General features: G+C 35.7%; 1 protein-coding gene across 10 annotated transcripts in view; it reads right to left on the reverse strand.

Annotated features, from left to right (window-relative positions):
* RAPGEF6 (Rap guanine nucleotide exchange factor 6) overlaps positions 1 to 15,817 on the reverse strand; it is a 221,326-nt gene that overhangs the window by 147,022 nt on the left and 58,487 nt on the right. For 9 of the 10 annotated variants that reach the window (XM_055430393.2, XM_055430398.2, XM_055430392.2 and 6 more), the window contains one exon: positions 14,022 to 14,091. The exons of the other annotated variant lie outside the window; for it this stretch is intronic. In XM_055430393.2, coding sequence (XP_055286368.2) covers positions 14,022 to 14,091 — 70 coding nt within the window. The remainder of the gene's footprint in view (positions 1 to 14,021; positions 14,092 to 15,817) is intronic. 10 annotated transcript variants of the gene reach the window in all.

Consider the following 15,817-nt stretch of genomic DNA (forward strand, 5'->3'; position numbering starts at 1 on the left):
GACTGGGAAGATCCCCTGGAGAAGGGCATGGCAACCCATTCCAGTATTCTTGCCTGGAGAATTCTATGGACAGAGGAGCCTGGCCGGCTACAGTCCAAGAAGTCACAGAGTCAGACAACACTGAGCAACTCTCACTCACTTTCTGCTAAAAAATTTTAACACTATTTTTTGATAGTCAAGCTATCCCTTTTAAGTTACAAACTTCTGAAGAATTTGCAATAGTTTTTTGATATTTCTTTGCTTTCTGACAAGAATTGCTAGCCTAATACATTTCCTACTCCACATGTGATATAATCTATTATTTCCTTGGTGGCTCAGCTGGTAAAGAATCCGCCTGCAATGTGGGAGACCTGGGTTCAATCCCTGTTTTGGGAAGATCCCCTGGAGAAGGGAAAGGCTACCCACTCCAGGATTCCGGCCTGAAGAATTCCATGGACTGTATAGTCCATGGGGTTGCAAAGCTGGACATGACTGAGCGACTTTCACTTTCTCTATATCCTTATAGTGGGGAAAATAATATTTACTGACCATAATCTGGGCTCGCTCTTATAGCCACAAAGAATTACTAAAACTACTTCTAAGCTTTTTCAATGAACAGCCCTAAGAAACACACTTTTTCATAAGGTGAACCAACCTGGGAAATAATTTTAAGACAAACAATGATATATTCCATTTAAATTTTGCCCTATAGCTTTACTCAGTCATTGGGGAAAAATGACTCTGAAAGATCTTAATATATATATTATTAACTGTATCATATTAATTAAAATTTATAAATGTATTTACATCCAGTTTAAATGTTACCTTAATGACAAATCATTTCTCTTCATAATATACACATGTATTTTTATATTTACATATGTAATAGCTTTAACCATATTAACATTACCATCAATTTCCTGATACTACATAATCTTGGTTCCTAATGATGTACGTATAGATGATTTATAAATTTATGTATATATTATAATTACATGTGACATACACACAATTATGTGTAATGTGTCTCTACAGACACATATAAACAACTTCTATAATATTGGCATTACTATAAAAATTAAACTACTGACTCCTTCTCTCCTCATAGATACCCCATTAAAAAGACATGGACAAAATAGTGCCTTTTATTTTTATTTTTTTTGTAGTTAATTTATTTTTTATTGGAGGCAAATTATTTTACAATATTATATTGGTTGGTTTTGCCATACATTGATATGAATTTGCCCCGGGTTTACATAAGTTACCCCTCCTGAACCCCACTCCCACCTCCCTCCTCCCTTTATCCTCCCTCTGGGTCATCCCCGCATGCCAGCCCCGAGCATCCTATAACATGCATTGACCCTGAACTAGTGATTCGTTTCACATATGACAACATACGTGTTTCAATGCCATTCTCCCAAATCATCCCACCCTCACCCTCTCCCATAGAGTCCCAAAGACTGTTCTATACATCTGTGTCTCTTTTGCTGTCTCGTATACAGGGTTATCATTTGCATCTTTCTAAATTCCATATATATGTGTTAGTATACTGTATTGGTGTTTTTCTTTCTGGCTTACTTCACTCTGTATAATAGGCTCCAGTTTCATCCACCTCATTAGAACTGATTCAAATGTATTCTTTTTAATGGCTGAATAATACTCCATTGTGTATATGTACCAAAGCTTTCTTATCCATTCGTCTGCAGATGGACATCTAGGTTGCTTCCATGTCCTGGCTATTATAAACAGTGCTGCAATGAACATTGGAGTACACGTGTCTCTTTCAATTTTGGTTTCCTCGGTGTGTATGCCCAGGATGCGATTGCTGGATCATATGGCAGTTCTATTTCCAATTTTTTGAGGAATCTCCATACTGTTCTCCATAGTGGCTATACTAGTTTGCATTCCCACCAACAGTGTAAAAGGGTTCCTTTCTCTCCACATCCTCTCCAGCATTTATTGCATGTAGACTTTTGGATAGCAGCCATTCTGACTGGTGTGATGTGGTATCTCATTGTGGTTTTGCTTTGCATCTCTCTGATTATGAGGGATGTTGAGCATTTTTTCATGTGTTTGTTAGCCATCTTTATGTCTTCTTTGGAGAAATTTCTGTTTAGTTCTTTGGCCCATTTTTTGATTGGGTCATTTATTTTTCTGGAATTGAGCTGCAGGAGCTGCTTGTATAATTTGGAGATTAATCCTTTATCAGTTGCTTCATTTGCTATTATTTTCTCCCATTCTGAAGGCTGTCTTTTTGCCTTACTTATAGTTTCCTTTGCTGTGCAGAAGCTTTTGATTTTAATTAGGTCCCATTTGTTTATTTTTGCTTTTATTTCCAATATTCTGGGAGGTGGGTCATGGAGGATCCTGCTGTGATTTATGTCGGAGAGTGTTTTGCCTACGTTCTCCTCTAGGAGTTTTATAGTTTCTGGTCTTACATTTAGCTCTCTAATCCATTTGGAGTTTATTTTGGTGTATGGTGTTAGGAAGTGTTCTAGTTTCATTCTTTTACAAGTGGCTGACCAGTTTTCCCAGCACCACTTGTTAAAGAGACTGTCTTTTCTCCATTTTATATTCTTGCCTCCTTTGTCAAAGATGAGGTGACCATAGATGAGTGGATTTATCTCTGGGCTTTCTATTTTGTTCCATTGATCTATATTTCTGTCTTTATGCCAGTACCATACTGTCTTGATGACTGTGGCTTTGTAGTAGAGCCTGAAGTCTGGCAGGTTAATTCCCCCAGTTCCATTCTTCTTCCTCAAGATTGCTTTGGCTATTCGAGGTTTTTTGTATTTCCATACAAATTGTGAGATTATTTGTTCTAGTTCTGTGAAAAACATCTTTGGTAGCTTGATAGGGATTGCATTGAATGTATAAATTATTTTGGGTAGTATACTCATTTTTACAATATTTATTCTTCCAATCCATGAACATGGTATATTTCTCCATCTATTAGTGTCCTCTTTGATTGCTTTCAGTAGTGTTTTATAGTTTTCTATGTACAAGTCTTTTGTTTCCTTAGGTAGATATATTCCTAAGTATTTAATTCTTTTCGTTGCAACAGTGAATGGAATAGTTTCCTTAATTTCTCTTTCAATTTTCTCATTATTAGTGTATAGGAATGCAAGGGATTTCTGTGTGTTGATTTTATATCCTGCAACGTTACTGTAATCATTGATTAGCTCTAGTAGTTTTCTGGTAGAGTCTCTAGGGTTTTCTGTGTAGAGGATCATGTCATCGGCGAACAGTGAAAGTTTTACTTCTTCTTTTCCAATTTGTATTCCTTTTATGTCTTTTTCTGCTCTGATTGCTGTAGCCAAAACTTCCAGAACTATGTTGAATAGTAGTGGTGAGAGTGGGCACCCTTGTCTTGTTCCTGACTTTAGGGGAAATGCTTTCAGTTTTTCACCATTGAGGATAATGTTTGCTGTGGGTTTGTCATATATAGCTTTTATTATGTTGAGGTATGTCCCTTCTATTCCCACTTTCTGGAGGGTTTTTATCATAAATGGATGTTGAATTTTGTCGAAGGCTTTCTCTGCATCTATTGAGATAATCATGATTTTTATTTTTCAGTTTGTTAATGTGGTGTATTACGTTGACTGATTTGCGGATATTGAAGAATCCTTGCATTCCTGGGATAAAGCCCACTTGGTCATGATGTATGATCTTCTTAATGTGTTGTTGGATTCTGTTTGCTAGAATTTTGTTAAGGATTTTTGCAACTATGTTCATCAGTGATATTGGCCTGTAGTTTTCTTTTTTTGTGGGGTCTTTACCAGGTTTTGGGATTAGGGTGATGGTGGCCTCATAGAATGAGTTTGGAAGTTTCCCTTCCTCAGCGATTTTCTGGAAGAGTTTGAGTAGAATAGGTGTTAGCTCTTCCCTAAATTTTTGGTAGAATTCAGCTGTGAAGCCGTCTGGACCTGGGCTTTTGTTTGCTGGGAGATTTTTGATTACAGTTTCAATTTCCGTGCTTGTGATGGGTCTGTTCAGATTTTCTATTTCTTCCTGGCTCAGTTTTGGAAAGTTGTATTTTTCTAGGAATTTGTCCATTTCTTCCAGGTTATTCATTTTATTGCCATATAATTGCTGACAGTATTCTCTAATAATCCTTTGTATTTCTGTGTTGTCAGTTGTGATCTCTCCATTTTCATTTCTAATTTTATTGATTTGGTTCTTCTCCCTTTGTTTCTTGATAAGTCTGGCTAGTGGTTTGTCAATTTTATTTACCTTCTCAAAGAACCAGCTTTTGGCTTTGTTGATTTTTGCTATAGTCTCTTTTGTTTCTTTTGCATTTATCTCTGCCCTGATTTTTACAATTTCTTTCCTTCTACTGACCCTGGGGTTCTTCATTTCTTCCTTTTCTAGTTGCTTTAGATGTAGAGTTAGGTTATTTAGTTGACTTTTTTCTTGTTTCTTGAAGTGTGCCTGTATTGCTATGAACTTCCCCCTTAGCACTGCTTTTACAGTGTCCCAGAGGTTTTGGGTTGTTGTGTTTTCATTTTCATTCATTTCTATGCATATTTTGATTTCTCTTTTGATTTCTTCTATGATTTGTTCGTTGTTCAGCAGCGTGTTGTTCAGCCTCCATATGTTGGCATGTTTAATAGTTTTTCTCCCATAATTGAGATCTAATTTTACTGCATTGTGGTCAGAAAAGATGCATGGAATGATTTCAACTTTTTTGAATTTACCAAGGCTAGATTTATGGCCCAGGATGTGATCTATCCTGGAAAAGGTTCCATGTGCACTTGAGAAAAAGGTGAAATTCATTGTTTTGGGGTGAAATGTCCTATAGATATCAATTAGGTCTAACTGGTCTATTGTATCATTTAAAGATTGTGTTTCCTTGTTAATTTTCTGTTTAGTTGATCTATCCATAGATGTAAGTGGGGTATTAAAATCTCCCACTATTATTGCATTATTGTTAATTTCCCCTTTCATACTTGTTAGTAATTGTCTTACATATTGCGGTGCTCCTATGTTGGGTGCATAAATATTTATAATTGTTATATCTTCATCTTGGATTGATCCTTTGATCATTATGTAGTTTCCTTCTTTGTCTCTTACTGCTACTCCTGCTTTCTTTTGGTCTCTATTTGCATGGAATATCTTTTTCCAGCCCTTCACTTTCAGTCTGTATGTGTCCCTCGTTTTGAGGTGGGTCTCTTGCAGACAACATATATGGGGGTCTAGTTTTTGTATCCATTCAGCCAGCCTTTGTCTTTTGGTTGGGGCATTCAACCCATTTACGTTTAAGGTAATTATTGATAAGTACGATCCTGTAGCCATTTTCTTCATTGCTATGGGTTCGAGTTTATACACCCTTTCTGTGTTTCCTGTCTAGAAAAGATCCTTTAGCATTTGTTGGAGAGCTGGTTTGGTGATGCTGAATTCTCTCAGCTTTTGCTTGTCTGTAAAGCTTTTGATTTCTCCTTCATATTTGAATGAGATCCTTGCTGGGTACAGTAGTCTGGGATGTAGGTTATTTTCTTTCGTCACTCTAAGTATGTCTTGCCATTCCCTCCTGGCCTGAAGAGTTTCTGTTGAAAGATCAGCTGTTATCCTTATGGGAATCCCCTTGTGTGTTATTTGCTGTTTTTCCCTTGCTGCTTTTAATATTTGTTCTTTGTGTTTGATCTTTGTTAATTTGATTAATATGTGTCTAGGAGTATTTCGCCTTGGGTTTATCCTGTTGGGGACTCTCTGGGTTTCTTGGACTTGGGTGATTATTTCTTTCCCTATTTTAGGGAAGTTTTCAACTATTATCTCCTCAAGTATTCTTTCATGGTCTTTCTTTTTGTCTTCTTCTTCAGGGATTCCTATGATTCGAATGTTGGAGCGTTTAACATTGTCCCAGACGTCTCTAATATTGTTCTCATTTCTTTTGTTTTTCTTTTTTCCTCTCTGTTTCATTTATTTCTACAATTCTATCTTCTAGTTCGCTTATCCTGTCTTCTGCCTCTGTTATTCTACTGTTTGTTCCCTCCAGAGTGTTTCTGATCTCATCTATTGTATTATTCATTGTATATTGACTCTTTTTTATTTCCTCTAAGTCCTTATTAAACCTTTCTTCCATCTTCTCAATCCTTTTCTCCAGGTTATTTATCTGTAACTCCATTTTGCTTTCAAGATTTTGAATCATTTTCACTACCAAAATTCGAAATTCTTTTTCATGTAGATTCCCTATATCTTCCTCTTTTGTTTGTGTTGGTGGGCATTTATCTTGTTCCTTTACTTGCTGGGTATTTCTCTGCTTCTTCATCTTGCTTATAATGCTTTGCTTGGGATGGCCTTTCCCTCTTCTGGCCGTTTGTGGAGTTCTCTTTATTATGTAGTTTCCTTGCTGTGTGTGGGGTTGGACAGGTGACTTGTCAAGGTTCCCTGGTTATGGAAGCCTGTGTCGGTGTTCTGGTGGGTGGAGCTGGATTTCTTCTCTCTGGCGTGCAACGAAGTGTCCAGTAATGAGTTATGAGATGTCAGTGGGTTTGGAGTGTTTGGGCAGCCTGTATATTGAAGCTCAGGGCTAGTTTCCTGTGTTACTGGAGAATTTGCGTGGTATGTCTTGCTCTGGAACTTGTTGACCCTTGGGTTTAGCGTAGGTATGGAGACGTTTGATGAGCTCCTACCGATTAATGTTCCCTGGAGTCAGGACTTCTCTGGTGTTCTCAGGATTCGGGCTTAAGCCTCTTGCCTCTGGTTTTTGGTCTTACTCTTGGAGTAGTCCCTAGACGTCTCTATCTGTCATTTTCAAGGTGGTTCCCTCTGTTTTAGCTTCTGTCTGCTGGTCTCTTCAGTGTCTAATTTCCGCCCTGATACTAGGGGGTGGGTGGACACTTTTTAAGGCTCAGTTGTTCAGTCCTGTTCTCCTTTCGAAGACAATGGGCTGCTTTTCTGGGTGCCTGACGTCCTCTGCCAGCATTCAGAAGTTGTTTTGTGGACTTTACTCGTGTTCAAATGTTCTTTTGATGAATTTGTGGAGGAGAGAGTGGTCTCGCCGTCCTATTCCTCCGCCATCTTGTTCCTCCCTCTCCAAACCACTATTGTTTAAAGAGGCGACTCTTATCTTCTTCCTGCTTATCATTCCCTAAGTCTCTATTCAGCTAAGATTTACCTTCTTTTTAATCTAGATGAGATTTTCAGTTATGTTTCAAGTTGAAGAGTTTGGGATTAATTTTTTCATTTTATATTTTCTAATCTTCTGCTAAAATGTCTATATGTTATCTAGAATATTTGGATCTCCTGAGAGCTGGTTCATATTCAGTTCAGTCGCTCAGTCGTGTCTGACTCTCCGCAACCCCATGAATCACAGCACGCCAGGCCTCCCTGTCCATCACCAACTCCCGGAGTTCACTCAAACTCATGTCCATCGAGTCGGTGATGCCATCCAGCCATCTCATTCTCTGTAGTCCCCTCCTTCTCCCACCCCCAATCCCTCCCAGTATCAGAGTCTTTTCCAGTGAGTCAACTCGTTGCATGAGGTGGCCAAAGTATTGGAGTTTCAGCTTGTCTGCTTATTCTCTTTAGTTTGTGATCACTTTTAGATGTATTCCACAGGTTGATACATAGTATATTTTTACTATGGTTACTTTGAAAATTCTATCATTTTCAGTGTGCACTTATCCTTTGACAGAAAGTTGTTTGATAAGTTTATAATTTTCAAGGTGTAGCCTTAAGGTGGATTAAGCACATTCACATTTATTGGTATGACTAATCTATTTTCAGTCTCAACTCTGAACATTTTAGGTATATTTTGTTATACTTATTTCTCTGAGAAATATTCCTTGCTTTTTAATAAAAAAAATATTTTTTGGTACCTAGGAAGACCTGTATTTTTATTTTAGGATTACTTCTGTACTTAAACCTTTTAAATGTCCTTTGATCCTTGCATTGTTTTCCTTTATTTCTTACAATTATTTCTCACACTATTTTCTGACACTTTTTTCCAGCTTTAAGACTAATAGAACAATGTATAAGCTTAAGGTGTACAACACTGTTGATACATTTACATATTACAAGGTGATTACCACCATAGCTTTAGCTAACAGCTCCATGTCACACAGTTCATTTTTGTAGTCAGATGGTCTAAGATTTGCTCTCTTAGTGACTTTCAAGTATGTAACAGTATTTCTGACACTTTTACTTTATTCTGTGTATCATTTTCATTTACATGGTTCTTTCCTGACCTTCTTCAATACCCCTTATTAAATTTTCATTTGAATTGATTTTCCCTGGGGGGCCTTGTAATTCATTTTTTTCTGAAAGATCTGTTATCCATTCCTTACTAAATTCATACTCTTTTTACTTTTTTTTTTGGAGGGGGAGCATTTTCTTTTCTTGGTTTTTAAATTTCTGATTCTACATGCTTTTTGTTTTTCAATATCCTCAATTAGTTGCCTGAATATACTTAATTCTGTCTGGAGTGCAGCCACACTTTTCACCTGCATGACTAGGACAGGGAAAAACTTTTTCTTAGCTGACATGTAAGAATTATCATTTTTATAACAGCGATACATAGATTTGTCAAGTTTCCTTTTTTACATTTTTGTGATACTAGGATGTCTTATGAAATCCCTCATTTAATAGCACCTCTTTTGTCAAATGGGCTTCCCTGATAGCTCAGTTGGTAAAGAATCGCCTGCAATGCAGGAGATCCCGATATGATTCCTGGGTTGGGAAGATACGCTGCAGAAGGGATAGGCTACCCACTCCAGTATTCTTGGGCTTCCTTTGTGGCTCAGCTGGTAAGAAATCCACCTGCAACGCAGAAGACCTGGGTTCCATCCCTGGGTTAGGAAGATCCCCTGGAGAAGGGAAAAGATACCCACCTCCAGTATTCTGGCCTGGAGAATTCCATGGACTGTATAGTCCATGGGGTCACAAAGAGTCAGATATGACTAAGTGACTAAGCACACTCACTTTTGTCAAATACTTTGAAGAACAGATGTTTTAAGCTATTTTTTTCATTTTGCTAGTGGAAGGAGAGATTGCAAAACCTGATTTTATGTTCACTTCGGCTTGCAGGAACTTAAAATTTACCCATGTGCTTCTTCAGCACTTAAATGCCAAAGGGGCTTGTTCCCTTTTTAAAACCTTTTGTCTTAATCCTGAACTCTGCATGTAGATGACTATTCTGCAAATTACTCATAATTTTAAATAACGTAGTTTCTGTTCTGACATATGCATATGTACACACGTATTTTACACTTAGTGTAGAATTAGTCTTCTTGCAGTGTAGGCCAACCATTTCTCCATTTGCCAGCTTCCATTTTCTGGGTTTTCTATAGATCTAGATAGTTGGCCTTTACTCATCATAAAGTTTTGCTGGAGGGTTGGGAGTAGAGATGAAGTGTGAGAGATAACAAGCTGGGAACTGGTGATTTCTCTCTTTATATTTACAATTATTTTCAAGTTTGAACATCCTCTGTTTTCAACTTGTGTTGTGAGCATGGTTTGTGCATAGATTTCTTACACCCTTCTTTTAGTACTACATTGGTTTTGGAGGAAATTTGGAGACAGGTAGTTAAGTGTTTACCACTGTCTTCAGTTGCCCAGAAGAAGTAAGATTTAAAAGTTTAATTAAATCAATGAACTGATAAAATTCAATAAAGTAATACAGATTTTAAAACTTCAATAATCCTGTCATCAGAAGGTCTTTCTAGTGTGACTTCAAACCAAAAAGTTGTAAGAGGAAAAAAACTCAATAGAATAAAAATAAATTGTAATAGACACAAAACTCACTTCAATTTTTTGAGAGTTACGTTTTAGTTGGTAGGAATTTTTTAGGACTTCAAGCTCAGGAGACAGAATCTCAAGTAACCCTGAGAGAACCTCTTCAAGGAGTAAAATTCACTTTAGCCTAGTTATAAAATGATAAACAATCTCTTATAACAAAAGTGTTCATTTATATAGTAATAAAAAGTTCTTATGAACACAAATAAAGAATAACCCAAGTAGAAAAACTGGCAAGAGACATGGATAATAAAAATAAGCCTTCCATAAAGCATATGAGAATATGCACAAATTAAAATACGATTTCAGTATTATGTATCAGATTGAGATGACTAACCTATCAGGTAACAAGGAAGGTGTTCAGAAACAGGCATTCCCAATCACCAGCGGTTACTCACGACATTTGTAGAAATATATACATAATAAAACCATTTGATAGAACTTGTCAAAATAGTAAACATGTTACTTATGTATACTCAGACCAAATACATATGTACATACTTGTCCAAGTACACTGGGACCAAGCATTTTTATGAACTGTAAATAATTTCACCTAAAAGATACACTGAGGTATCAAAGATCTGTACTGTTACAAAACGTTAAGTACAATTTTGTATTTCAAAGGATGTAACAGTAGTCAAAAACTAAAAAAAAAAAAGATTCATCAAATGGTGGAATGAAAATAAAATCCTCAAAAACTTTAGAAAGAAAAATCCTAATATTATTTTAGATTATTTTCTATTACTCATAATGCATTTTTACCTATAATGCTCACCAATATGATAGAGTTATAGAATTTAAAAAATTACCAATCATAAATATATACAGTTGATGTGACTTTTTGGGTGATTTTTTCTTAACTGTATATATGCACATACTTTTTCTTTTTCTGAAACACTGAGTATAAATTGAAGAGAAAGTGATTCTTGACCCTAAAATGTGTCAACATGTATTTCCTTAGAACAAAAACTTTATCTTACACAACCCCCCCAAAAATAATCAAAAACAGGAAATTCAATAGTATCTAAGCCAGGTATCCCCAACCACTGTTGGGGATCTAATGCCTGATGATCTGAGGTGGAAATGATGTAGTAATATCAAGAGAAATAAAGTGTACAATAAATGTAATGAGTTTAAATAATCTCAAAACCATTACCACCCACCCCAGTGGCTGGAAATATTGTCCACCCATGAAGCTGGTGCCAAAAAGGTTGGGGACCACTGACCACCGTGCAAGTTCAAATCTCAACTGTGCCAACATCATGAGTTATAGCTATGACCCTCTCCTGCCTCCAAGATTTAACGCAAGATAAAAAGCATTCCATTTAGTTAAATCTTTTTTTCTCCTTTAACATGAAACAGTTTCTCAGTCTTTCTGTGATGTTTCTTGACATTGGGATATTTGAAGAATATAAACCAACAATTTGAATAATATAAGTCAACAATTTGAAAAATGTCTTCCATTTGGTCTGTCTGATATTTCTTAATGATTAGTTTCAGGCATGCACTTCCAGCAGGCATATTTCTCAGAGATGATGTTCTGTTCTCTTCGGTGCATTGTATCAGGAGTAGTATGGTATCACGTTACGCCTATACTGATCGCAGTAGCAATAATTTTTGTTACAGTGGTATCGTATCCTTCTGTTTCTCCATCAAAAATTTGGTAATTTTTCCCTTCATAAATGATTTGTGGGGACATAAAATGAGATTATTATGTAAGTATCCCATTTCTCAATGAACATTAGTCACAAGTTTTAGCATTAATTATTTTCTAACTTAATCATTCCTTTAAGACATATAAGTTGGCATCTGACTATCAGGAAGAAATTCTCCTTTTCATTCATTCATAATTATTAGAATTTATAAATTCTTTATTATACAGGAGGGTACCATTAATTACTACACATTTTTATTTGGATTCTCACATAGTCCCATATTTGGCCAAAGGGAGATCCTTTAATTTAGTTCTCCCACTGGCCTTTCTCTGTCCTTTTGCAAGGCCCCTATAATTCTCTGAATATTTCCTTACTTTGTAAGGTAGGTGATGCAAATATTTCATATTTTGTTAGAGACAGGTTATAAGTGGTATACATTTGGAATATCAATAAACTGTACACTTAAACTAAGTGTATATGTTAATACTCTAGCTAGTGGTGCTTTCTACACTGCTATAAGCAAGCGATTTTAAAAGTGTCTTAAGTAAATATTTTGATGATAATGGAGACCAAGTTTCTCACCATTTAGTGAAAGAAGGTACAAATAAACAAAAGAGAATGTGAGAGTTAACTCTTGGTTTTATAGATAGATATATATAAAAGAAATAAATACAGAGGTTCATATGTGAGTGTGTACGTATGTGTCTGTGTGTATATATACACTCAGATGTATATTTTCTAGCTCTGTTCATTGAAAGGCCCTACAAGCACTGAGGCACCTAAAGCAATGAAAACAATCAGCTGCCAGATCTTGGCTTCCCAATACTGCTTTCCACTAAAAGCAAGCAGATCTCCTCACAGAAAAGGTTAGCTCCAGGCTTGGGGCAAGATAAGAACAATTCTTCCCTTTAATTCAAAATGAAACTTAATAGATATAAATAATAATTAACTTAATAAATTGAACTCTACATTCAAAAATGGCTAAGACAGTAAATTTCATCTTAAGTGTATTTTACCACAATAAAACAAAAGTATGTACAAGGTGTTGCTTAATTCACATATAACTTATAGTGTGCCCTCTGTATATGTGGATTCAACCAACCAGACTGTAGTATTGCAGAATTTACTACTGAAAAACACCTGCATAAGTGGACTGAGCAGTTCAAATCCATGTTGTCTAAGGGTCAATTGCATATGAAAACACTATAGCAAAAGCACCATACTTTCTCCATAAAGCATGAGAAACACACATCACAAATAAATGAGAAAACCCTATTGCCTGAACCAGTTTTCCTGCCATGTCTCTCAATGCACTTATTTAAAAGAAAGAGTTCTGAGGCCTTAATAGATATGCCATGTATCAGTTCAGTTCAGTTCAGTTCAGTCGCTCAGTCGTGTCTGACTCTCTGCAACCCCATGAATCACAGCACGCCAGGCCTCCCTATCACCAACTCCCGGAGTTCACTCAAACTCATGTCCACAGAGTCGGTGATGCCATCCAGCCATCTCATTCTCTGTCGTCCCCATCTCCTCCCGCCCCCAACCTTTCCCAGCATCAGAGTCTTTTCCAGTGAGTCAACTCGTCGCATGAGGTGGCCAAAGTATTGCAGTTCAGCTTTAGCAATGTATACCAACACGTAAAGAAAATAAACATAATACAATACATAGTCTAAGCCTTGAACAAATTTGAGAACCAGTAAAATTTACTGAATATTTATCTACTATGTGGGAAGTACTCTGCAATACTATCGAAGACACAAATGGAATAAAAACTGATCTCAGCCTTTTAGGAGCTTAAAATCCCGTTGCTTATATGAAATTTAGGACACTAAGCTCATGACAACGTAGATGATCCGATTTGGCAAAGAGATCACAGAATCTACCTGAAGATGTCAATCTGACTATAACACTAAGAAATAAAAAAGTAGTTTAGTTTTGAGCCCTGATATTAAATGGCTATATTAAGAATTCAGCCTCATTTCTCAATAGTTTAAATCAAATCAGATGACATGATCATCTACATGAGATGCTAGTAGAACAAAGTGTCCATTCAGTATTAGCTGTTTTCTAATAAGGTCATCTCAGAACAAGGTAAAAGAGAGCTGTGTTCTGGATTCTTCAAATGGTGAGGGGAAAAAGTCTTATTTTCCAAAGTTAAATCAACTACCTAGCTTTCTTGGGAAAAAGTTAAGAACTAATCCTTAAATACACTCTTAAAATAAAATATTAAAATGTAAGCCATTTCTTACTTAGATAAAATCGTGTCTCTTTTTTTTCTCTTTCTCTCAAGTCCACATTAAAGAACACAGATGCTTAAAGATTATTACCTACACTGAAGAGGAAAATCAGGGTTCCCTTTCAGAGCTCTTATTTAAATTTTCTGGTGAATGTAGTAAAGGATTCACCAAATTGGTAATACTTAGATATAACTGCATCATGTTTCAAATTCTCTCAAGAATCAGAAAAAATATTCAAAGTGGTTGAAAATGCATCAAACTAGGTATATATAAATATATATGGTTTGATGCTACTTAGTAAAACATTTATAAAGTCACATTAATGGAACCTTTTTGAGTATTTAAAAGATCACTACATTTAAAGTTGAAAGTGAAGCGTAACAAAAAGGAATTCAACATTTTTTAAAGTTCTTACCACAATCATTTCTGAAGGCTCTAATACAAGACAATCACATCCTCTTTTTCCTCCAAACTGCTTACCAAAACTATAAAAACAGAAAAATATTTCTTTAGCAAAGGTTATAAAATGTATCAATACAGGGGAAAAAAATGAACCAAAAAAACTTATCTGTTAACCAAAAAACTGTGATTCTATTACTTCAAGATTTTCTTAAAAACAAACAAACCCCCACCCCTTCTTTTACTTGTCCAGATATGTGGCCTCAATACACAGTGTGATAATAATTTTAAAAATTCTGCCTTTAACTAGTCTCTAAAACTGATTATAAACGATATTTACCTAATCTCAAGTTCTGAACATCTATTAGTATGTGCTGAATTAAAGAAAAACCACACTTGCTGCTGCTGCTTAGTCGCTCAGTCATGCCCGACCCTGCGACCCCATGGACTATAGCCCACCAGGCTCCTCTGTCCATGGGGATTCTCTAGGCAAGAACACTGGAGTGGGTTGCCATGCCCTCCTCCAGGGGATCTTCCCAACCCAGGAACTGAACCTGGGTCTCCTGCATTACAGACAGATTCTTTACCACTGAGCCACCAGGGGAGCCCCAAAATTACACCTACTGAAGAGTAACGCTAAAATTACGGAATATTAAAAAAAAAAAAAAACAAATTTTTGAAACTGATATTAGATAACAGACATAAAAAACTTTAAAGATATTATCACTTGAATATATTAAAAAATGAAGTAAGATACAGAAGTGATTCATTAAAAAAAAAAGTGTTAGAGCCCCTGGGTAGCTCTTTGGAAAAAATAAAAACTGCAGTAGTACTCAAAGAAAATTTGAGTTTTTATGTATTTGTCTGGAAAAAAGATTTCTACGCAAATCAAAAGAAAAAGCACTCTTAAAGAAAATACTGATATTTTTATTTTAAAAGATGAACTGAATTTTTTAAAAGGTGGGGTATAAAAAATACTAGACACACAAAAGGTTAACATACTTAATATGCAATAAAAGCAATCTAAAATATTATAAAATGGAAATTAAGTACCATGGTTAATTATAAAATATATAAATAAAACACTATAAAAAATAACTTTTAAAACTCCATTAATAATGCAAGCAAAACTATAAATACCAAAATATAAACTTAATAAGGAAATACAGAAATCACTTATAAAAAAACTATACAATTTTATTGATGAATTGAAAATAGAGCTTAATAAAAGAAGTGATATAGCATATACTTACAAGGAAGCTATTATAAAAATGTCAACTTTCCACAAAATATATAGTGAGTAAGTGTAGTCACTCAGTCGTGTCCGACTTTGCGACCCCAAGGACTGTAGCCCACCAGGCTCCTCTGTCCATGGGATTCTCCAGGCAAGAATACTGGAGTGGATTGCCATTTCCTTCTCCAGGGGATCTTCCCGACCAGGGATCAAACCTGGGTCTTCTACATCACAGGCAGACACTTCACCCTCTGAGCCACCAGGGAAGCCCACAAAGTATATGATTATATTATTTATTTATATTATACTATTTATAATTTATTGTTTTATGTATGAACAACAAAAAAATACAGGCTAGTGCTTAAGAAAAAACAGCAGTGATTCTTTTTGTTATGTTAAAAAGTAAGTTCATTTGGATTTTGATTATGATTTTGTTGCAAACACAGTTCATTTGGATTTTGATTAGGATTTTGTTGCAAACTCAGTTCATTTGGATTTTGATTAGGATTTTGTTGTAAACTAAGTTCATTTGGATTTTGATTAGGATTTTGTTGTAAAATCCTAATCAAAATCCAAAT

This window comes from Moschus berezovskii, chromosome 8 (assembly GCF_049115385.1).
Source record: "Moschus berezovskii isolate FMDL1 chromosome 8, NW_MosBer_1.0, whole genome shotgun sequence".
Classification (NCBI taxonomy): domain Eukaryota; kingdom Metazoa; phylum Chordata; class Mammalia; order Artiodactyla; family Moschidae; genus Moschus; species Moschus berezovskii.